At 45.4% G+C, this 24,093-nt stretch overlaps 1 protein-coding gene across 3 annotated transcripts in view; it reads left to right on the top strand.

The window, feature by feature from the left end:
• Positions 1-24,093, top strand: part of LOC124721610 (ras-related protein Rab-3) — an 832,513-nt gene that overhangs the window by 580,985 nt on the left and 227,435 nt on the right. For all 3 annotated transcript variants that reach the window (XM_047246662.1, XM_047246661.1, XM_047246663.1), the window contains one exon: positions 7,353-7,577. In XM_047246662.1, coding sequence (XP_047102618.1) covers positions 7,353-7,577 — 225 coding nt within the window. The remainder of the gene's footprint in view (positions 1-7,352; positions 7,578-24,093) is intronic.

The raw sequence follows: 24,093 nt of genomic DNA on the forward strand, positions 1-24,093 counted from the left end.
TACTCGCTGTTGAGAGGAATGTTATTACATCTATTGCCAAATGCATAGAGGTTGATGGACAGCATTTTGAGCATTTAATGCATTAATGTGGTTTTTGCAGATAATCACGTTGTAAAAGCATGCTTTCTCAGAAATGATAAGTTCACAAAGGTACATGTATCACATTGGAACACCCGAAATAAAATGTTCAAACGTACCTACGTTCTGTATTTTAATTTAAAAAACCTACCTGTTAACAATTGTTCGTCTAAAATTATGAGCCATATGTCTGTGACTATTATAGCTCCATCTATCACAAAGCAAAAAAAGTGGTCCAACTAAAACATTCGTATTTCTTTACGTACTACACGAATATATAATAAAAATGGGGGTTCCTATTTAAAAAAACGCAGTTGATATCCGTTTGACCTATGGCAGGGCCATCTAGCGGGCCAACCATAGCGCCATCTGGTTTCCCCCTTCAAGCTAGACAAGTTTCGTTCTTTGTAGTTTTTTCGTTTGACGCTTATTTCGTGAGATATTTGGCCCGGTCACGATCAATGGACCACCCTGTATGCTCCGCAAAAGTACCTGAACGAGTTAATTAATTGTTTAAACAATGTATTGTTGGGAGATACAATTCGTTAATTAGTGCGCACGAATGTACCAGCAGTAAACTAATTTCTGGGTTGCAGCACGCACAAGCGTACACACATACACACACACACACACACACACACACACACACGTCAACCTCATGAGCATATGGCTGCAGCTGGCACTCAGCGTTATCTGGGACACGCACTGGGGGGTGGTAAAGAACACGTCACAGCGCGTCTCTTGGGGACTGCAGCGAACAGGTTGTAAAAATTTTTCACATAAACTGTATATGATCAAAAAGCATCCAGATACTAATAGAGACACATTTTCATCTTGTGTGTAACGTGACGCGTCGCACGGCTTTTGGTCCGAAAAATCGCCGAGTTATACATCGTTCAACATTATTACACACGTAGAACAACGACCTATTTAGTGACTTGATGTTGGATCTGTCTGTTAGGTACATCGCTACATCCCAAATTAGTCTAATCTGATATTTGTATAATTAACAGAAAACATTGAAATAGCAGGGCAAATGTCCCAGCTTCCTAATTCACACTACAATCCGTGAGATAGCTGCGTGTAGTTTTGAAACTGCAGGATATGCATTAAGCGTTAATACCCTATCTGCAGTCAGACTTGTGTGCTGATAAATCTAAGAAAATATCATCCAGCTGACAGCTCCCAGTCTCACGCACCTTGACTTCCTCGCCAAACAGGCATACAGATAACTTACGTGTGCAACTGGATTGGAATAGATTAGAATCGGTTTTCTTTCCATAGACCCAACATTGAGATGATGCTCGTGGGTGTGGAACATGTCAGAAAGTATAACACAAAAGTATGGAACATTTTAGTATCCCCTGATCATTTGTCCGGAGATTGTCAAGATATGTGAATACAATAGAGTAAACTGGAACTGCTAATATTTATAGAATTAATTCATTGTCTGAATGAGGAATATTTTAGGCAGAGGTAAGGGATTTTATGTGTTTATGTAGATTGTTCTTACTCCTAGTTTTGATACTATGTGTTGAGCTATTGGATGGAAATAGAGACATATTATTTGCAACAAATTTCATTAAGGCCTTAATTTATTGAGAATCAGTGACTAGAATACCCAGTTCCTTAAACAGGTTTCTACATGGTGGTTTTGCATTTACACCACAAATGAGTCTTATTACACGCTTTTGAATGCTGAAACTTCTGCTCGGTTTGACGAGCTACCCCAGAATACGTTCCCATATGACATAACAGAATGAAAGTAAGTCAAGTATGCATTTTTTAAATATTTGTATCTCCTACAACTGACATCATTAGCACTGCAAATACAGACATGCTTAAGCACTTCAGCAGTTGTGTGATATACCTTTCTCAACTGAATTTATTATCGACTTGTATTCCCAGAAATTTAACACTGTTAAGCTCTTCTGTCTGCATGTCTTCAGAAGTTTTACACACGCTGGAAGGAAATCTCATACAGTTTCTGAACTGCATATAGTGGGTATTTACAAACTTCAGAGACAGTGAATTAGTTTTCAACCGTTTAATACTGTCAGTGAAACTTTGATTAGCAGCCATTTCTAAATCTGTCCTTGAATTGCTATTTATTTTATGTTTGTATTATCTGCAGACAAGACAGACTTAGCATCTGGCAGTGTAAAGGACGAGAGACTTTAATATACAAAAGAAAATTCAACAGGCACAAGATTGAACCTTGAGGAACACATCATGAAATTAATCCCCAGTCAGATGCGTACTCCACAGGTATTATGCAACGACACCGTTTGTTTCCTGTTAGTTAGGTAAGACTCGAACCATTTTGCAGAACTGCTAGTGACACCATAATATTCTAATTTACTTACGGGAATGCTGTGATTCACACAGTCAAAGGCCTTTGGCAGGTCGCAGTAGATGCCAGTAGCCGCTGTTTTGTTACCTAATGAATTAAGTACATTCTCACTGTACGTGCAAATAGCCTTCTTTATATCTAAACCCTTAAGGAGCCCGAAATGCGACTTCGACAATAAATTATTCGCAGTCAGATGCTTAAGGAAATGTTTGAACACGAAGACTTCAAACAGCCTCCGATTCTTGTGCTCGGAGGTCACGAACAAGTTCTACACGCAGTTGCCGCAGCTGCCGGCAGGCCTACTCCTTCTCTGCAACAAGGCAGCAAATGCAACCTTTTCTGCCACCGTGACGGATTTGGGATGTACAGTTGCTTCGCCAGCTACGTCCCGCATTGCAGCGCGTACGTCGTCCGTCGGCTGCTACTGCGTCTGCTTGTGAACAGGCAGTTTTTCCCGCCCTCCCGCTTGCGGTCGGTCTCCCCCACAGTCGATGGGAGATTCTGGCTACCCGCTGGTGGGGAAATTCCCCACCAGTTCCTCTGTCTGCTTGTCCGTCCTCGACTTTGTCGGTCGACGTCGTCGTCTTTTCCGCCGGTGAGTTCTTGTGGTGGAAGGCGCCATCACGCCGGACAGTCTTGACAGTTTGTGAAATGGGAGCAAGTGCAGGGAGCTGTCATTTGTGGTCTTAGTGAAGTTATTGGATCTTGTATAAGCATTATTGCCATTTATGGCTATTACACATGTGTGCACTTGTGGAAATGTATGTCAACGTTTACAACGAAGGCTACGGTTTGAAAATGGACAATGTAGTCCAAACTAGTCACCATAAATATAATTTTATGGAATTCAACTGTGAGAAAGATGGGGGAAAACCACACTTATTTACATTGCTTACATTACTGCACTGAAGACATGCGGAAGTCAGTTTTTACGTAACGCTCAAATTATTTGATGTGATTGATAATATACACATGAATCGATTCTCCTAAGAAATTAGTGAATGGAGTAGGCGTTGGCTACTAATAAATACTTCAGGCTCCACTTAAACTAAACTTTTAGTAAAACCTTTCATGGTTGCCGGCAAGTTATTGAAAATATGTGTTCCTGAATAATGTACACCTTTTTGGACCAAAGCTGGTGACTTTAAATCTTTATGGTGATGCTTGGCCGCAACTGCCTGGGAATTATCATACACAACTTTTGTACAGTGATCAGCCAGAACGTTATGACCACCTACCAAATAGCCAGTGTGTCACCTTTGGCACGGATAACAGCGGTGACGCATCGTGGCTTGGAAGCTGTGGTGCCTCGGCAGGTCGCTGGAGGGAGTTGGCGCCACATCTGCACTTAAAAGTCACTTAATTCACGTAAATTACGGGTTGGGGGGGGGGGCGATGAACTCTGACGCCACGTTCAAACACATCCCAGATGTGTTCGATGGGGTTCAGATATGGTGACTTGGAGGGCCATCATGCCAATTGCAAATCGCCACTGTGTTACTCAAACCATTCCATCACACTCCTGGCGTTGTGACATGGCGCATTATCTTGTTGGAAAATGCTACTGCTATTGGGAAACATGATTGTCATGAAGGGGTGTACGTAGTACGCAACCAGTGTGCGATACTCCTTGGCCGTAGTAGTGCCTTGCACAAGCTCCACTGCACCCACGGATTACCACGCAAACGTTCTCCAGGGCATAAAGGAGCCGCAGCCAACTTGTCTCCGTCCCGTAGTACATACAGGTGTCAAGGAGCTGGAAGATGACGGATTGACGCCCTCCTATTGGCATGGTGAAGACGGTAACCAGATTCATCAGCGCATGCAACGCGCTGCCACTACGCCAACGTGCAGTGCCGATGGTCATGTGTCCATTTCAGTCCTAGTTACCTATATTGTGGTTGGCACAGCCACGAGTCGTCGGCTGCGGATGCCATCTTTAGGAGTGTGTACTCAGTGCACTGTCTTCAGTCACATTTGTACTCTGCCCAGCACTAAAGTCTGATATTAGTTCCGCCAAATTTCGCCGCCTGTCCTGTTTTTCCTGTCTGCCCAGCGTACGACGTCCGACATCTGTCATGAGGGGTGGCCGCCGAACCCCACGACGTCCTCGAACACCTGCCAAATCGTACACTTTACGACCTTCCCCGTTCTAGACACGGACAGCAAACTCACTGATACTACATGCATCGTGCTTGCGTCTCACTAGCAGTCATTCCTCTCCAAGTGACGCTGCAATCGCCTGGGCGAGTTTAAATCAATAGTAAGTCGGTGGTCATAATGTTCTGCCCCATCAGTGTATATACTACTGGCCATTCAAATTGTTACACCGAGAAGAAATGCAGATGATAAACGGGTATTCATTGGACATATATATTATACTAGAACTGATATGAGATTACATTTTCACGCCATTTGGGTACATAGATCCTGAGAAATCACTACCCAGAACAACCACCTCTGGCAGTAATAACGGCCTCGATACGCCTGGGCATTGAGTCAAACAGAGCTTGGATGCAGCTTAAACACGATACCACAGTTCATCAAGAGTAGTGACTGGCATATTGTGACGAGCCAGTTGCTCGGCCACCATTGACCAGACGTTTTCAGTTGATGAGAGATCTGGAGAATGTGCTGGCCACGGGCCTTTCTGTATCCAGAAAGGCCCGTACAGGACCTGGAACATGCGGTCGTGCATTATCCCGCTGAAATGTAGGGTTTCGCAGGGAGCGAATGAAGGGTAGAGCCACGGGTCGTAACCCATCTGAAATGTAACGTTCACTGTTCGAAATGCCGTCAATGCGAACAAGAGGTGACCGACACGTGTAACCAACGGCACCCCATACCATCACGCCGGGTGATACGCCAGTATGGCGATGACGAATACGCGCTTCTAATGTGCGTTCACCGCGATGTCGCCGAATACGGATGCGACCATCATGATGCTGTAAACAGAAACTGGATTCATCCGAAAAAATTAGATGCCTGTCATCTCGACTGCTAGTGATACGAGGCCGTTGGGATCCAGCACGGCGTTCCGTATTACCCTCCTGAACCCACCGATTCCATATTCTGCTAACAGTCATTGGATCTCGACCAACGCGAGCAGAAATGTCGCGATACGATAAACCGCAATCGCGATAGGCTACAATCCGACCTTTATCAAAGTCGGAAACGTGATGGTACGCATTTCTCCTCCTTACACGAGGCATCACAACAACATTTCACCAGGCAACGCTGGTCAACTGCTGTTTGTGTATGAGAAATCGGTTGGAAACTTTCCTCGTGTCAGCACGATGTAGGTGTCGCCACCGGCGCCAACCTTGTGTGAATGCTCTGAAAAGCTAATCATTTGCATATCACAGCATCTTCTTCCTGTCGGTTAAATTTCGCGTCTGTAGCACGTCATCTTCGTGGTGTAGCAATTTTAATGGCCAGTAGTGTATATATCCGCATGTTTTAATATTACCACGTAAACGGAAATATATTTGAGATTTTATGACTCATTCCACATCAATAAGCACAAATTCAGTTAGGATGTGTGTAAGGAACATTAGGATACCTCATTCTAGGGCTCCGTACCTCTGTCACTAACAGCGGAACCCTGGCAGCATCGCCGTGTTGTCCGTCAGTCTGCCTGCCCGTGCGCCTGACTTGCTAAGACCCCTGTTTCTCAGGAAGGGCTAGACATACCAAGTTCAAATTTATGTTAAATACTAAGGGCTACGGTCCCTTGGCGATGTAAAAAAAAGTGAACATCGAAGGCACTGCAATAAAAAGATACGGCCACTTAAGTCACATATTTAAAAACTCGCAAAATTATTCATCATAAATGATAGGGTACTTCCCCTGGACATAGAATCATGAAATTCGGCAAGAAGCAATGTTTCAGAGTACAAGTAAAGGAAAAAATCCGAACATTGTTGATTTGTAATTATATTGCACGAAAAAAACATATTTTTGTAAAACCTATCCGACTGTGAATTTGTCCATCTGTTAAGACCCATTTTCTCTGGTATTGCAATAACAAAAAAATTTAAACTTAAAACTTAAAATCGAGACATTCTCAAAAATTTTGGAATTTACGGAACCGATATCTTTCTGCCGTATGTCAAAAAACTGCCGGAACTCATTTTATCTCGGGCGTATATGTGATATCAGCGCAGTAACAACGGTGGCAGTTTGAACTGTCAACTGTAAACAACATACTTGCATTCGACCAGTGAGTTGTGAGCAGGCAATGTTAAGTAGTGGACGTGAGGCCGTAGTGTGTCAACGTTGATTTGTCACACGTCGCTGTAAATCAAGTGTTCAAAACCACCTCCACAATGTCTTGAAGAAGAGAAAAGTGTGTGCAAAGTTTGTGCTGCACATTTCAATCCCGAACAAAATGACACCAAGATGTCTGCCGCACCTTTATTCACATGCAAAACGTGGACAGTTCCTTTCAGGAGAAAATCATCACGGGCGACGTGACTAACTTACCACAAAGCAACAAAGTACAGAAATTCACGTGAAGGGTCAACGCTCTTACGACATAACCGACAGTCGGACCACTGCGAAGCGCGAGTTGAACAACATTCCGAGGAATAACTTTTCAGATAGTTTCACACGGTTATACAAACGTTGTACGGATTGTACTCATCTGAGGAGAGATTATGTAGAACACCTAAACCATCATGTTAACTCTTCTTTATTTTTTATTAATCCATTCTCGAACCTTTTAGGACTGTATGTTATGTATTCTTGTTTCATAATACGTTATACACCTCCTCACTGTGGATTTGTCTAACTTAATAATTTTGTACAGATTTTGTAACACAGCTGGAAGAAATTATTTAAAAAATTACCATTAGAGCGAGAAAGGTGCATCAGCTCTGTGAGCTAAGTCTAAAGACGTGGTGTCGCTTTGTGTGTGCAGATGGCTGGCGGGCAAGACCCTAAGTGGCAGAAAGATGCCGCCGACCAGAACTTCGACTACATGTTCAAGCTGCTCATCATCGGCAACAGTAGCGTGGGCAAGACGTCCTTCCTGTTTCGGTATGCCGATGACTCGTTCACATCGGCCTTCGTCTCGACGGTCGGCATCGACTTCAAAGTGAAGACGGTTTTCCGCCACGACAAGCGTGTCAAGCTGCAGATATGGGTGAGTACACGACGTAACATTTCTGCCAGTGCTTTTGCTCTGCTTTACGTACACTATTGGTCATTAAAATTGCTGCACCAAGAAGAAATGCAGATGATAAACGGGTATTCATTGGACATACACTCCTGGAAATTGAAATAAGAACACCGTGAATTCATTGTCCCAGGAAGGGGAAACTTTATTGACACATTCCTGGGGTCAGATACATCACATGATCACACTGACAGAACCACAGGCACATAGACACAGGCAACAGAGCATGCACAATGTCGGCACTAGTACAGTGTATATCCACCTTTCGCAGCAATGCAGGCTGCTATTCTCCCGTGGAGACGATCGTAGAGATGCTGGATGTAGTCCTGTGGAACGGCTTGCCATGCCATTTCCACCTGGCGCCTCAGTTGGACCAGCGTTCGTGCTGGACGTGCAGACCGCGTGAGACGACGCTTCATCCAGTCCCAAACATGCTCCATGGGGGACAGATCCGGAGATCTTGCTGGCCAGGGTAGTTGACTTACACCTTCTAGAGCACGTTGGGTGGCACGGGATACATGCGGACGTGCATTGTCCTGTTGGAAGAGCAAGTTCCCTTGCCGGTCTAGGAATGGTAGAACGATGGGTTCGATGACGGTTTGGATGTACCGTGCACTATTCAGTGTCCCCTCGACGATCACCAGTGGTGTACGGCCAGTGTAGGAGATCGCTCCCCACACCATGATGCCGGGTGTTGGCCCTGTGTGCCTCGGTCGTATGCAGTCCTGATTGTGGCGCTCACCTGCACGGCGCCAAACACGCATACGACCATCATTGGCACCAAGGCAGAAGCGACTCTCATCGCTGAAGACGACACGTCTCCATTCGTCCCTCCATTCACGCCTGTCGCGACACCACTGGAGGCGGGCTGCACGATGTTGGGGCGTGAGCAGAAGACGGCCTAACGGTGTGCGGGACCGTAGCCCAGCTTCATGAAGACGGTTGCGAATGGTCCTCGCCGATACCCCAGGAGCAACAGTGTCCCTAATTTGCTGGGAAGTGGCGGTGCGGTCCCCTACGGCACTGCGTAGGATCCTACGGTCTTGGCGTGCATCCGTGCGTCGCTGCGGTCCGGTCCCAGGTCGACGGGCACGTGCACCTTCCGCCGACCACTGGCGACAACATCGATGTACTGTGGAGACCTCACGCCCCACGTGTTGAGCAATTCGGCGGTACGTCCACCCGGCCTCCCGCATGCCCACTATACGCCCTCGCTCAAAGTCCGTCAACTGCACATACGGTTCACGTTCACGCTGTCGCGGCATGCTACCAGTGTTAAAGACTGCGATGGAGCTCCGTATGCCACGGCAAACTGGCTGACACTGACGGCGGCGGTGCACAAATGCTGCGCAGCTAGCGCCATTCGACGGCAACACCGCGGTTCCTGGTGTGTCCGCTGTGCCGTGCGTGTGATCATTGCTTGTACAGCCCTCTCGCAGTGTCCGGAGCAAGTATGGTGGGTCTGACACACCGGTGTCAATGTGTTCTTTTTTCCATTTCCAGGAGTGTATATATAATACTAGAACTGACATGTGATTACATTTTCACGCTATTTGGGTGCATAGATCCTGAGAAATCAGTACCCAGAACAACCACCTCTGGCCGTAATAACGGCCTTGATACGCCTGGGCATTGAGTCAAACAGAGCTTGGATGGCGTGAACAGGTACAGCTGCCCATGCAGCTTCAACACGATACCACAGTTCATCAAGAGTAGTGACTGGCGTTTTGTGACGAGCCAGTTGCTCGGCCACCAATGACCAGACGTTTTCAGTTGGTGAGAGATCTGGAGAATGTGCTGGCCAGGGCAGCAGTCGAACATTTTCTGTATCCAGAAAGGCCCGTACAGGACCTGCAACATGCGGTCCTGCATTATCCTGCTGAAATGTAGGGTTTCGCAGGGATCGAATGAAGGGTAAAGCCACGGGTCGTAACACATCTGAAATGTAACGTCCACTGTTCAAAGTGCCGTCAATGCGAGCAAGAGGTGACCGAGACGTGTAACCAATGGCACCCCATACCTTCACGCCGGGTGATACGCCAGTATGGCGATGACGAATACACGCTTCCAATGTCCGTTCACCGCGATGTCGCCAAACACGGATGCGACCATCGTGATGCTGTAAACAGAACCTGGATTCATCCGAAAAAATGACGTTTTGCCATTCGTGCACCCAGGTTCGTCGTTGAGTACACCATCGCAGGCGCTCCTGTCTGTCATGCAGCGTCAAGGGTAACCGCAGCCATGGTCTCCAAGCTGATAGTCCATGCTGCTGCAAACGTCGTCGAACTGTTAGTGCAGATGGTTGTTGTCTTGCAAACGTCCACATTTGTTGACTCAGGGATCGAGACGTGGCTTCACGATCCGTTATAGCCATGCGGATAAGATGCTTATCATCTCGACTGCTAGTGATACGAGGCCGTTGGGATCCAGCACGGCGTTCCGTATTACCCTCCTGGACCCACCGATTCCATATTCTGCTAACAGTCGTTGGATCTCGACCAACGCGAGCAGAAATGCCGCGATACGATAAACCGCAATCGCGAGAAGGCTAAAATCCGACCTTTATCAAAATCGTAAACGTGATGGTACGCATTTCTCCTCGTTACACGAGGCATCACAACAACGTTTCAGGCAACGCCGGTCAACTGCTGTTAGTGTATGAGAAATCGGTTGGAAATTTCCCTCATGCCAGCACGTTGTAGGTGTCGCCACCGGCGCCTACCTTGTGTGAATGCTCTGAAAAGCTAATCATTGGCTTATCACAGCATCTTCTTCCTGTCGGTTAAATTTCGCGTCTGTAGTTCGTCATCTTCGTGGTGTAGCAATATTAATGGCCAGTAGTGTAGTTTGCAACGCTCAGTATCGCGTAGCCAGTGCGCAAATAGTCATAAGTAACAAATAAGAGGCCAGAGAAGAGACGATGTATTTTTAGAGCAGAAATTTAAACCATTTCATATTATTGCTAGATTATTCGTAGTTTCATTGGGTCATTTAAGGCTACTGTAACGTTTTCACTACCATTCCTTTTCTCTGAGTGAAAGACATTGATGTGTGGTTATTTTAATTAAGTTATCGTCAAAAGTAACAATGTGAAAAAATATTTCTCTCTGTTTTTCAACGAAGGGAGGGGTTGGACAAATGGGTCCCATTGGTATTTTGACATGGAAACAGTATGACCCAGTGATAGCGAAATGAACGATCATCATGTATTTCCACTTATGATATACATGATGATTCCCCGATGCTGTTACAGACTTTTAGATATGATGGGGAAGAGTAAATGTATCAATTTCAGGTAAGTGATCTAGTTCTGAAACGACTTAATCGAAAGGTATAAACGAAAATCTATTCATGTTCGGCCATAGCCTCACGCAGCGCTCGAACTATGGGCCCCAACATCCGAACCCTGACCGTGACGCACAGAATTCCCGCTGAATACTCCCCAATACTCTCAGATAATTTCCCCTGTTGAAGAACTAGTAACAGCGCACGTAATTTGTTGTCATAGCGACCGAAAATTCTAAGTTTACGTTACAGTAATAATGAACTACATTTACGCACACAAGTTTCGCAAGCTGCTACAGTTACAACAGTTGTTCAGACGCCTGTAGCGTCACTGCACCCATCGCATCAACGCACAAAGTTCTGTCGTACCCGTTCTAAAATCCCCGGTGTCTTTTGAACAGTATCGCAGGCAGACACTCTTCAGACTCGACAGGGGTCTTGCGCACAATTATAACTTTCCATTCGGTCGTTTTCGGACCAGGGTCTCTTGCCTCAAACTGATACATTTACTTTTATCTATCCACGAAAATGTGTAACATCATCATGGAATCACGCTGTATATTTTCAGAAAAGCACTTGGATCGTATCAATGATCATATATGAAATTTCGGCCTATTACTTGAAATAGAAAGGTCTTTATCATTACATACAAATTCGAGTGTCTCATGTGATAACCACATCGATCTTCCTGTGTGTGATGTGATGCGAAACGGTTTTTGCGCAAATCAGTTTGACAAATGGTACATGGCAACAACACGCAGCAGATTCTCATTGGTTCGCTGATAATCTGTCGTGGGGCACATACGTCCCAATGACAGCGAAAGTATTAAATACCACCACCGCAGCTTCGATAACTTTTTATTTCCTTCTTGAAACGAGATTTAAGGTGGTTGTTTTGTTGCATAGCCGAAGGTAAATCTTAGCGTGGAAGGTAATGAAACTTCCTCACAGATTAACACTTGTGTGCCTGACGAAGACTCAAATCAAGAACTTTTCGTTACGCAAGAGCTTTTCTTACCGATTGAGCTATCCAAGTACGACGTCATCCCCCTTCACGGATTTACGTCTGCCAGTACCTATCTGAACCTAGCAACAATCTCATAGGCTAAGGCTAAACTATTTCTCCATGATATCCTTTCTTCGAACAGTGATAGTCTCACTAGACAGACAAAGTCGAGAAACGCCCTGATATCCTACCACGTTAACGCACCGCTTCTAGGATACAGGGAGGCGAGCCTCACGTGATGGGCTGGTGATCTGGTCAGCCTCGATCTAGTTTTTAGGCGGTTTCTCAACTTTCACTAAGTAAATACTGGGTTGGTGTTGAAGTTCCACCTCTGATAGACGCTAAGCAAACAAAGGAAACGTTCTCACACTTTCACATGAGATTTATTCTAGGAGCAGACAGATAAGGCACAGAATTCCGTCCTGGAGGGTGACTAATACATTGATGTCCACAAAACCCATGATCATCATCACCGTTATCATGGAAAGTCGGAGACACGCTCTAGAAGAAGAAAAGCTGTGAGGGCGAATCATGAGTCCTGGTTGGATATCAGAGTAACGTCCGCCGAAGGCTGGGTTCCGGGTTCGAGTCCCTGTCAGACGCACCGTTTTAACCTGCCAGCAAATTTAAAAACAGCGTATATACCGCGACAGAGTAAATGATGCGTTCTGGAAGACAATAGGGTGAATGCGAGTTGACGAATCCAGCGAATCTGATGCCATGACAAGAATCTCAGATATGGTTATGAACAGTAGAAAGTAACGGGACCATAAACACATACTGTATACAGGCTGTTTAAAAAAACTGTCACATATTGTTCAAAACTGGAAGAAAAGTTCCAATAATTATGTTTCCGCAAAGTAATACCTGTTCAGTTATGGACCGTTGAAGATCTACATTTTACGGCCTGTCTTTTAGTTACAGATGCAGCAGGATTCACAACAGAATGCATAGTAAACTACCACAATACGCACATATCGACAGACACAAATTCTCTAGTAGTCGAGGAGCTGAGGCATCAGAACCGATTTAGTATCAGTGTATGATCGCGAATTGTCGGTGACAGAAACATAGAGCCATACACTTTACCGGACAGATTAACAGGTGCTGTGTATCACTGATTTCTGCGCGATGGATCACCAGCGGTTATGGAGAACGTTACCCCTCCAGAAAGACAACGACTGTGGTTTTCACACCATACAGCGCCATATACTTTTCTACGGATCGTTTGACAGTACCTCAGTGTAACTTTTCGTAGGCGTTTAGTCGAGATGGTATGGCCTTCGCGTTCACTGAACCTGAATCCGTTGGATTTCCAGCTGTAGGGACATTTGTTTATATGAACAGGTGTGTGCCCAACCCATCGACAACGTGAAGACGTTGCAGGAGTGTGTATCAGTGCATGTGACGCAGTCCGAGTGGACCCGGTGTGTTTGAAAGAGTGCGTGACTCACTGCGAAGAATGGCTGAAGGATGTGTCAGGATGCATGCAGTATTGTCAATAGTGTCTACTTCCACGTAACGAAAAATGGCTCTGAGCACTATGGGACTTAACTTTTGAGGTCATTAGTCCCCTAGATCTTAGAACTACTTAAACCTAACTAACCTAAGGACATCACACACATCCATGCCCGAGGCAGGATTCAAAAGTGCGACCGTAGCGGTCGCGCGATTCCAGACTGTAGCGCCTAGAACCGCTCGGCCACCCCGGCCGGCTCCACGTAACAGATAGATGGTACAAATAATGATATATACAATTTGCAGGCACAAATAGGGACACATATACAGGGTGTTCCAAAAAGGTACGGCCAAACTTTCAGGAAACATTCCTCACACACAAAGCAAGAAAATATGTTATGTGGACATGTGTCCGGAAACGCTTACTTTTCATGTTAGAGCTCATTTTATTACTTCTCTTCAAATCACATTAATCATGGAATGGAAACACACAGCAACAGAACGTACCAGCGTGACTTCAAACACTTCGTTACAGGAAATGTTCAAAATGTCCTCCGTTAGCGAGGATACATGCATCCACCCTCCGTCGCATGGAATCCCTGATGCGCTGATGAAGCCCTGGAGAATGGCGTATTGTATCACAGCCGCCCACAATACGAGCACGAAGAGTCTCTACATTTGGTACCGGGGTTGCGTAGACAAGAGCTTTCAAATGCCCCCATAAACGAAAGTCAAGAGGGTTGAGGTCAGGAGAGCGTGGAGGCCGTGGAATTGGTCCGCCTCTACCAATTCATCGGTCACCGAATCTGTTGTTGAGAAGCGTACGAACACTTCGACTGAAATGTGCAGGAGCTCCATCGTGCATGAACCACATGTTGTGTCGTACTTGTAAAGGCACCAAACTCAACATTACCTTCCTTCGATTGGGCCAACTGGCGGTGAATCGAGGAAGTACAGTACAAACTGACGAAACTAACTAAAATGAGCTCTAACATGGAAATTAAGCGTTTCCGGACCCATGTCCACATAACATCCTTTCTTTATTTGTGTGTGAGGAATGTTTCCTGAAAGTTTGGCAGTACCTTTTTGTAACACCCTGTGTACACACACGCACACACACACACACACACACACAAACGCTCACAGGTACGCTCATTTATTCTCGAGCGAATAGTGAGAGAACGGAAGGGTCCCGATCTCATTTGCACAAGTGAAGCTTTAGTCATCATTTCGCGACAGACAGACTTCCAGTTGCACTGCAATGTGCACCTCAACGCCGAATGATCGAAAGACTACTTCCTGCACAATATGAGGAGATAAATCAACACCAAGCAGGCACCTCTTGTAGTTTCCGTTTAGTAGAGCGTGTGAGGCGGCATGGTGCAGTCCCTTAGCCTGTTTTCTGGTGGCGCCTGCATCTATATGGTATGCATACATTTTGTATCTGTGCGCTACAAACTCCATAATATGCAAGCCATTAACATCGTCTGTCATCGGGAGGATAACCTTTTTGTTCTGTGGTGTTAAAGCGTAAGGATTATCGGCCACATCTCCAGACGTGTTAAATTCCTTGGTTTTTGTATCTAATTGCTTCATATGGATCACAGGTTTTGACCTAGTTTATGAAACTATCTGTATCGATGTAAAGTACCTTGACATCAGTGAAGTTTGGTTTAGCAAACCCGTAGTGGAACGGACACACGTGGAGTTCGAATACGCCAAGAACGCACATGCCGATATAAACAGGCTTCGTGAACTCTTCTGAAACCTTAGCCATCTGCTCAGTGACTAGATCTTCATTGAAGATTGTGACCCGCTTAAAATTTGGCTTCATGAAGTAATCTCATGCACTATAACGCCCATCCCCACGGTAAACTAACTGAATTTCGCGGTGGGTTCTAACTTTCTTTGGTTTTGTCGAAAATTAAATTATTCATTAATTTATAAAAATCTTTTTCAAAATCACACGTCACGAGAGACCTCTGCTAGGTATTGAGATCAACATACTCCTTTAACCAGGGTCGCTGGTCGAAGAAGATGCTGCGGGTGATTCTAGCGAGATTCATCCCCAACTTGAGACATTTCTGGAGGTTCCTATAGAGTAGAATTATTTTAGGGTGACAAACATTTGAGCATGATTTTAAAGGAGATGACCAACGTCTGACCGTGGTTTTAAAGGAGATTTAGTCACGATACATTTTAGCTGCATATCGAATGGGTGACAATGGAGATATAAATGTAAAAAGCAGGCATACTTTACTTACGAGACGAGCACATGCACATGTTACCAGTACTGACTGAGAAAAAAGTATATGTTTCCACTCTCCCGACCAATCTGGAAGTATTATTTTTTTTTCTTTATTGTGATTTTAAACACCTTATACAAAGGCGGGCTGTCAGCAGCACAATACGCCGCTCTTCAGCCTTGAGTTTGACAACAAGTAGTACATAAAGGTGGCACAGAGAAGACAGTCAAAACGGTGGGCAAGAAATGTAGGCAATAAAAATCGAAAAAAACATGGAGCCGTTCACGCTGGACGAGAAACATCACTAACACTAGGCGACACGGTGCACATAACATGGATGGTGGCGACGGCACGTGAACGGTGGTGGCGTGACGGCGAACAACACTACACACAAACGAATGTTCACTGAGCGTGTGCGAGTCCGGGGACCTGCCAAGAGAGGAGGAGGCGGAAGGGGAATGGGAGAGGGAGAGGGGAGAGCAGAGATGCCATAGGCAGAGGAGAGAGGCGGAGGGAGGAAGGCGGAGGGGAAGCCTGGGGGAAGAGGGGAGGAGGGAGGGGACGGGGGGAAAAGGAAAGAGAAGGGAAGGGAAGAGAAGGGAGGGAGGGTGCCTAAAGGAAAGGACACAGGAAGTGGGGGGGGGAGGAACAAAGTTGATAGGAGGGGTAGATGGAGGGGAGGAGGACATCATCAGGGAGGGGGAGCTGGCGGAAGCCACCTTGGGAGAGGGTAAGGAGGGTGGAGAGATGGAGACCGGGTGGGACCTGGGAACACAGGCGTGGCGGCGGGCGGGGTTGGGAGAGGATTGGTGAGACAAGCAGATGAGGAGGATCAAGTTTGCTGGAGGTGTACAGGATCCGTATCCTTTCAAGGAAGAGGAGGAGGTGGGGGAAGGGGATGAGATCATACAGGATCCGCGTGGGGGAGGGGAGACAGATGCGATAGGTGAGGCGGAGAGAATGGCGTTCAAGGATTTGGAGGGATTTATAAAAGGAAGGGGGGGGCGGAGACCCAGCCAGATGGGCGTAACAAAGGATAGGGCGGATGAGGGATTTATAGGTGTGGAGGATGGTGGAGGAGTCCAGACCCCACATACGGCCGGAAAGGAGCTTGAGGAGACGGAGTCGGGAGCGTGCCTTGGCTTGGATTGTCCATAGATGGGGAGTCCAGGAGAGGCGACGGTCGAGGATGACGCCAAGGTACTTAAGGGTGGGAGTGAGGGCGATAGGACGGCCATAGATGGTGAGATAGAAATCAAGGAGGCGGAAGGAAGGGGTGGTTTTGCCTACAATGATCGCCTGGGTTTTGGAGGGATTGACCTTGAGCAACCACTGGTTCCACCAAGCAGTGAACCGGTTAAGATGGGATTGGAGAAGGCGTTGGGAGCGCTGCAGGGTGGGGGCAATGGCAAGGAAGGCGGTGTCATCGGCAAACTGGAGGAGGTGGACGGGGGGTGACGGCGGCGGCACGTCCGCCGTATACAAAAGGTACAGAAGGGGGTAGAGGACGGAGCCTTGGGGCACACCGACGGAGGGGAAAAAGGTGTAGGAGTCGGTGTAATAGATGGTGACATAGGAAGGACGGTGGGAGAGAAAGGAGCCGATCAGATGGACGTAGTTAATGGGAAGGGCGAAGGTTTTCTGGAAGTATAGGCTATGCCATTATTTATGTACTTCTCACATTACCTTGGGCCAAACAGTCTTCCTTCTGTAGAAGCACGAGCGAAAATATTTCAAGGTCTGTCGATCAGGGAATTTGAACTATTTGTACACTTCGTGAAATTAACATATACAAGGTGGTACATTGATAGTGACCGGGCCAAATATCTCATGAAATTAGCATCAGACGAAAAAACTACAAAGAACGAAACTCGTCTAGCTTCAAGGGGGAAACCAGAGGGCGTTATGGTTGGCCCGCTAGATGGCGCTGCCATAGGTCAAACGGATATCAACTACGCTTTTTTAAATAGGAAGCCCCATTTTTATTACATATTCTTGTAGTACGTAAAGAAATATGAATGTTCTAGTTGGACCACTTTTCACGCTTTGTGATAGATGGCGCTGTAATAGCCACAAACGCATAAGTACGTGGTATCACGTAACATTCCGCCAGTGCGGAAGGTATTTGCTTCGTGATACATTGCCCGTGTTAAAATGGACCGTTTATCAATTGCGGAAAAGATCGATAACGTGTTGATGTATGGCTATTGTGATCAAAATGTCCAACGGGCGGGAATCTCAAAAACGTCGGTGTTGAGAATGCTACATCAACATCGATTGCACCCGTACCATATTTCTATGCACCAGGAATTGCATGGCGACGACTTTGAACGTCTTGTACAATTCTGTCACTGGCACAAGAGAAATTACGGGATGATGACAGATTTTTTGCACGCGTTCTATTTAGCGACGAAGCGTCATTCACCAACAGCGGTAACGTAAACCGGCATAATATGCACTATCGGGCAACGGAAAAGCCACGATGGCTGCGACAAATGGATCATCAGCGACCTTGGCGGGTTAATGTGTGGTGCGGCAGTATGAGAGGAAGGATAATTGGCCCCCATTTTATCGATGGCAATCTAAATGGTGCAATGTATGCTGATTTCCTACGTAATGCACTACCGATGTTACTACAAGATGTTTCACTGTATGACAGAATGGCGATGTACTTCCAACATGATGGATGTCCGCCACATAGCTCGCGTGCGGTTGAAGCGGTATTGAATAGCATATTTCATTACAGGTGGATTGGTCGTCGAAGCACCATACCATGGCCCGCACGTTCACCGGATATGACGTCCCCGGATTTCTTTCTGTGGTGAAAGTTGAAGAATATTTGCTATCGTGGTCCACCGACAACGCCTGACAACATGCGTCAGCGCATTATCAATGCACGTGTGAACATTACGGAAGGCTAACTACTCGCTGTTGAGAGGAATGTCGTTACACGTATTGCCAAATGCATTGAGGTTGACGGACATCATTTTGAGCATTTATTGCATTAATATGGTATTTACAGGTAATCACGCTGTAACAGCATGCGTTCTCAGAAATGATAAGTTCACAAAGGTACATGTACCACATTGGAACACCCGAAATAAAATGTTTAGACGTACCTACGTTGTGTATTTTAATTTAAAAAACCTACCTGTTACCGACTGATCGTCTGCAGTTGTAAGCAGTATGTGTGTGACTATTCCAACGCCATCTATCACAAAGCGAAAAAAGTGGTCCAACTAAAAAATTCATATTTCTTTACGTACTACACGAATATGTAATAAAAAATGGGGGTTCCTATTTTAAAAAAAACGTAGTTGATATCCGTTTGACCAATGGCAACGCTATGTAGTGGGCCAATCATAGCGCCATCTGGTTTTCCCCTTCAAGCTAGACAAGTTTCGTTCTTTATAGTTTTTTTGTTTGACGCTTATTTCGTGTGATATTTGGCTCGGTCACGATCAATGGACCACCCTGTATAACAGTCCTCACTAATTAAATATACTAGAGCCGGAAGTATTAAAAAATTGTATGATACGGGAGATCACAAGAAATAAGGGAGATTTGGTCTCCCTAGCTTATTCCCCACTGTTGGCATCAACTTGGGGATGGAACCATTTTGTAGGACTTGGCGCTGCGGACACAGTGGCAAGTCGTTGAGCGGGTCACGCAAATCCGTGAGACTTTCCAGGTCCACCCCCAGAACTTACCCCTACTAGCATCAGCAGTCACCCGATGGATCATACCAATGATATTATCTTTAGATAGCCATCAGAACCAACTAAACGGTAGAGTTTGTTGCACGGTATGGCAGTAACGGCACTAGATACTGTTTTCATGCAAATAAACGTTGTAACTCAAATCGACATATATCTGTACTTCTCCTCACTCATTCGCTGGTTATTCATATTGGTGTACCTTTGGATGCACTGGTAAAGTCCCCTGGGAATCCCTAGTTCGCAAAATAAGCAACATATCAACACTGGTCAACAGTTTGATGTTGACACGTGTCTTTTTTTAACATTACGTCTCACAAAAGCCTCGTACGGCGGGATAGAAGGAAAGTTCCGGAGTTTATTTGCCCAGGTATACACTCTGGAATTTTTCGTAAACATCTGCACGCAAGCGCGCATCTCTCTCCACGTACAACTCTCTCCCTGAATTAGAGATATTGAATTCCTGCCTAACATTCACAGCTTGCCTCTACTCCACATTCATTATGACATTGTAACATACTTGTAACCACTACATAATGCCTTTATTAGATATATAAAAACAAACCTTGTATTACGGGCTACTGAAGATACTTCATAAATGCAAGAAGCGAAACTCACATGGCAAAAAACAAACTGCCTTTCATTTAGTTGCAAAGGCGGAACAGACCTCCATGAAAATGTGAGGTATTCGTGCTGCATTCATTTTCTGTGTAATGGTGAAGAATACAATGCTCTGACAAACATTTGCACAACGGAAAGATATAAGAAACGGAATAAATCAAGGAATAAAATACACAAATAAGTAGCTTTCAGAGATCGTAGATATAGTGCAAAGTTATCATCTGGGATACTGAATGTTGAAATCGTGTGAAGCTTTTAAAAGTTGTTAATTCAGAGGTTCATTGCAAAATGTTTATTTACTGGGAAAAATTGACTTCTGTAGTTTTAAAGATATTGACATATTGTTGTGTCATTGGATGCACTTCATTTTTTTAGGATCGCCGATGCATTCAAATTTGCATTAATATTTGACTGTAAATTATTATAGATTCTCAAGAGGTGTAGCAAGCCATCTTTCAGCTTCTCTGACGCTCCACCATACTGGTGCCTTTCTTGCATAACAGCCATGCGAGTAGCAGCTGTCCAGATTCCCAGCTTTGCGACTTGCAAATTTCTTATGACGCTGCTCCTTGTGCGCTGTCTGGCCGGTACTGGACACGACGCACCCTTGGCCCTGCTGCTACACGGCTAGTCCTTAGCCACACAAGCAAATTCATTTTCTCTCACACCTGCTCCAGGCACCTAAATCATTCTCCTACGTATGTGTAACGTTACAACCTTGTCGTTCTTAAAGTTAAAATTATCGAAGTACTCAACAAGAAAGTGGGGTTCATATCAACTCAAATTATGGCAGAAGATGGGTAAGTGTCATGGCAATTACCACTTCAAGTTGCATGCATTTTGAGCTGGGCCGCAGAACTTCACTGTTCGATGGCAGTTGTCTCTATGTGGATTTCCACCTTTCTGTCCTAAGGCAGCCTTCAAATACGACATTCAGCTGCCTATTTGTATAATGCATCATTCTCTTCCGAGTTGCTCTTTGGAATGTTTTTCTGTAAAGAGCATTAACATTCAATGCACGTTTTCCGAGCTCACAAAGCAGTCATCTCAGAGGATTATCGCCATCAAATTTATCGCGACTAGAAGCATTTGAGAATACAATTTGATACACCGCTACTTACGGCGCATGTGGTTCTGTGAATGTGGTGCGAGAGGCTGCGGAATCACCTTCAGAGTGTACCACAGCAACCAGTAAGCACTCGAAATCAGCATATACAACAAAGGGACCTCGCTTCTTGAGGTGGGCATTCTTAAACTTTAAGAAGTTTTTATCCTCAGTGGGCATTTCCACACGTACTGGTCCCTGGCTCGAGGAATCAATTAGATATTTTTCTAAATATGCACTCTAAGTGAAATAGTTGAGGCATCAGCATAAAAATACCGTTTGCGCTCATTTTTACTTAATTGGGATGGAAGTAGGCAGGACACGTTCTTTATACAGAGGCAATGATGCTTCTTGACTCTGGAGAATAGAGAAAAATCCACGTGTCTGGGACGCTGACAGGCTACTTTGGAACAGTAGAAGGACCTGACTGCTTTATGCTTCACATCTCTTGGCACGCTTTTTCTCTTATCCACATCCAGATCATAGACTTGAACCTAATAATTAGGGCTCTGCCTCTTGAATTTTCCCGTGTCTAGGATTGTGATGAGGAATGAGATGCCTTCAAAGTTATAATGCTTGCAGACATTAGATGTCTTGAACGTGTCTGCGAGATACACATGCTTTGCGTAATTTCTATTGAAGGTGCAAAGCGACCTTATGAAGCAGTATTTATGTTCCTCGTCTAGATTCAGGATGTTGATACATGCATTTATCGAAAATATCTGGAGGAAGAGAGCTGAAACTGGACCCTGAATTGATTGAATCAAAAGCATGTGAGTACAAATCAAGGTCGATTACATGGCTGAGTGCCTTACCAGACCCCCTTTAATGGATATCAGAAACATGGCTCAGTATGATACTCTCATTAAAAGTTCCATATTACTCTGGAATTGGCACACCCCTCGATATCACATCATCCTTATCCCAAATTTTGACGATGTTTTTCTCTCCAGCAATACTGCCTTCTTTGGGGCGGACGTGACAGCTTACAGTACAGAATTGCTTTGCACTTCATGGCAGAATACCGATGAGTATTGATGATATCAGAGAGCTCCCTTTCCAACACTGCATGAAAAGCATGAAGGAAGGTAGCTGGGTTTGATGACCTGCATTAGTGTTATCAATGAAGGACTGCAAGATCCTACCACAAAAGCGCCTGCAACCACAGAGCTGCCTAATGCAGCTACAGGATTTACCTGGTTTTGATTTTAAAAAAGTGCTCAGTGACTCCTACTGCTACTAGACCCAGGACGTTGTTGTGGTGAATGATTACAAAGTGGACATAGTAAACATAGAACTCCAGACTGGGGGTATGAGGTAGCACAAGGTGGTAACCATCTGTGACAGACCTCGGTGCTTGTAGCTGCCAGTTCGAGGGTCCACGCTGGGGTGATGATGGTGATGGGTGTAGCATCAGCCAGTGGCATACAATCCACAAGTTCATCAGGGCACTGTTGGTCCATTTTGTCTCACTCTCAACGCCGATTCGGCGTAAATCCTTCAGAGTGGTTGGTGAGTCACGTCGTCCATAAACAGCACTTTTCAGTCTATCCTAGGAATGTTCGATAGGGTTCATGTCTAGAAAACATGTTGATCATTCTAGTCGAGCGATGTAGTTATCCTGAAGGAAGACATTCACACAAGATGTGCGCGATGGGGGCGCGAATTGTCGTCCACGGAGACGAATGCCTCGCCAATATGCTGCCAATATGGTTGAACTATCGGTCGGAGGATGGCATTCACATATCGTTGCAAAGATGGACCTCGCTATGGACGTCGGGAGTGAAGTTGCGGATCATGCAGTCAGTCTGTTGCACACAGTTTGAGTCGTAACACGACGTCCTGTGGCTGCACGAAAAGCATTATTCAAAATGTTGGGGTTGTTGTCAGGGTTCCTCCGAGCCATAATCCGTAGGTTGCGGTCGTCCACTGCATCAGTGGCCTTTGGGCAGCCTGAACGAGGCATTTCATCGACAGTTCCTGTCTCTCTGTATCTCCTCCATGTCCGAACAACGTCGCTTTGGTTCACTTCGAGACGCCTCGACACTTGCCTTGTTGAGAGCCCTTCCTGACACAAAGTAACAATGCGGACGCTACCGAACCGCGGTATTGACCGTCGAGGCATGATTGAACTGCAGACAACACGAGCCGTGTACCTCCTTCCTGGTGGAATGACTGTAACTGATCGGCTGTCGCACCCCCGCCGTCTAATAGGCGGTAATCATACTTAGTTGTTTACATCTTTGGGCGGCTTTAGTGACATCTCTGAACAGTCAAAAAGACTGTGTCTGTGATAAAATATCCACAGTAAATGTATATCTTCAGGAGTTCTGAGAACCTGGGTGATGCAAAACTGTTTTTGATGTGTGTATATTAAGAACAATAATGGACCCAAGACTGAAGCCCGCGGAATCCCATTCTTGATAGCTCCCTAGGCTGAGGAATCTTCTGATTTTTGTGCATTATATGAACCCTTTATTTTAACCTTCTGCTCTCTTCCAGTCAAATATGAATTAAAGCATTTGTGTACCCTACCACATTAGGCGCTGCTCATGCATGATGTATGCATGCGTCTTTTTATTGACACACGAATGTCTGTTAACTTTCGCCTATTGTTGTTTGCGTGTTCCCTTCTGAATCGAGAGTACAACATCCTCTGCTTCCTCAGCATTGTGTGGATTTCGTTTTTGATCCACGGTGGGTCGTTGTTGTCTTTAATCCACTTACTCGTCACGTATTTCTGCAGATTATGATTTATAATTCGTTTAATTTTTGCCCATAATTTCTCTACTTCCGTCATACTGGAACTAAATGATGTCAATTCAACGTCTAAGTGAAATGCTAATAATTGTCTATCTGCTGCGTCTGGAAGAAATACTCTCCTATCCGTCTTGATTGATTTATCAGCTATAGTAACCAAAGTCGCTATGGCTGTGCTGCAGTCATGGACTGTGCGGCTGGTCCCGGCGGATGTTCGAGTCCTCCCTCGGGCATGGGTGTCTGTGTTTGTCCTTAGGATAATTTAGGTTGTGTAGTGTATAAG

Source organism: Schistocerca piceifrons, chromosome X (assembly GCF_021461385.2).
Source record: "Schistocerca piceifrons isolate TAMUIC-IGC-003096 chromosome X, iqSchPice1.1, whole genome shotgun sequence".
NCBI classification, from domain to species: domain Eukaryota; kingdom Metazoa; phylum Arthropoda; class Insecta; order Orthoptera; family Acrididae; genus Schistocerca; species Schistocerca piceifrons.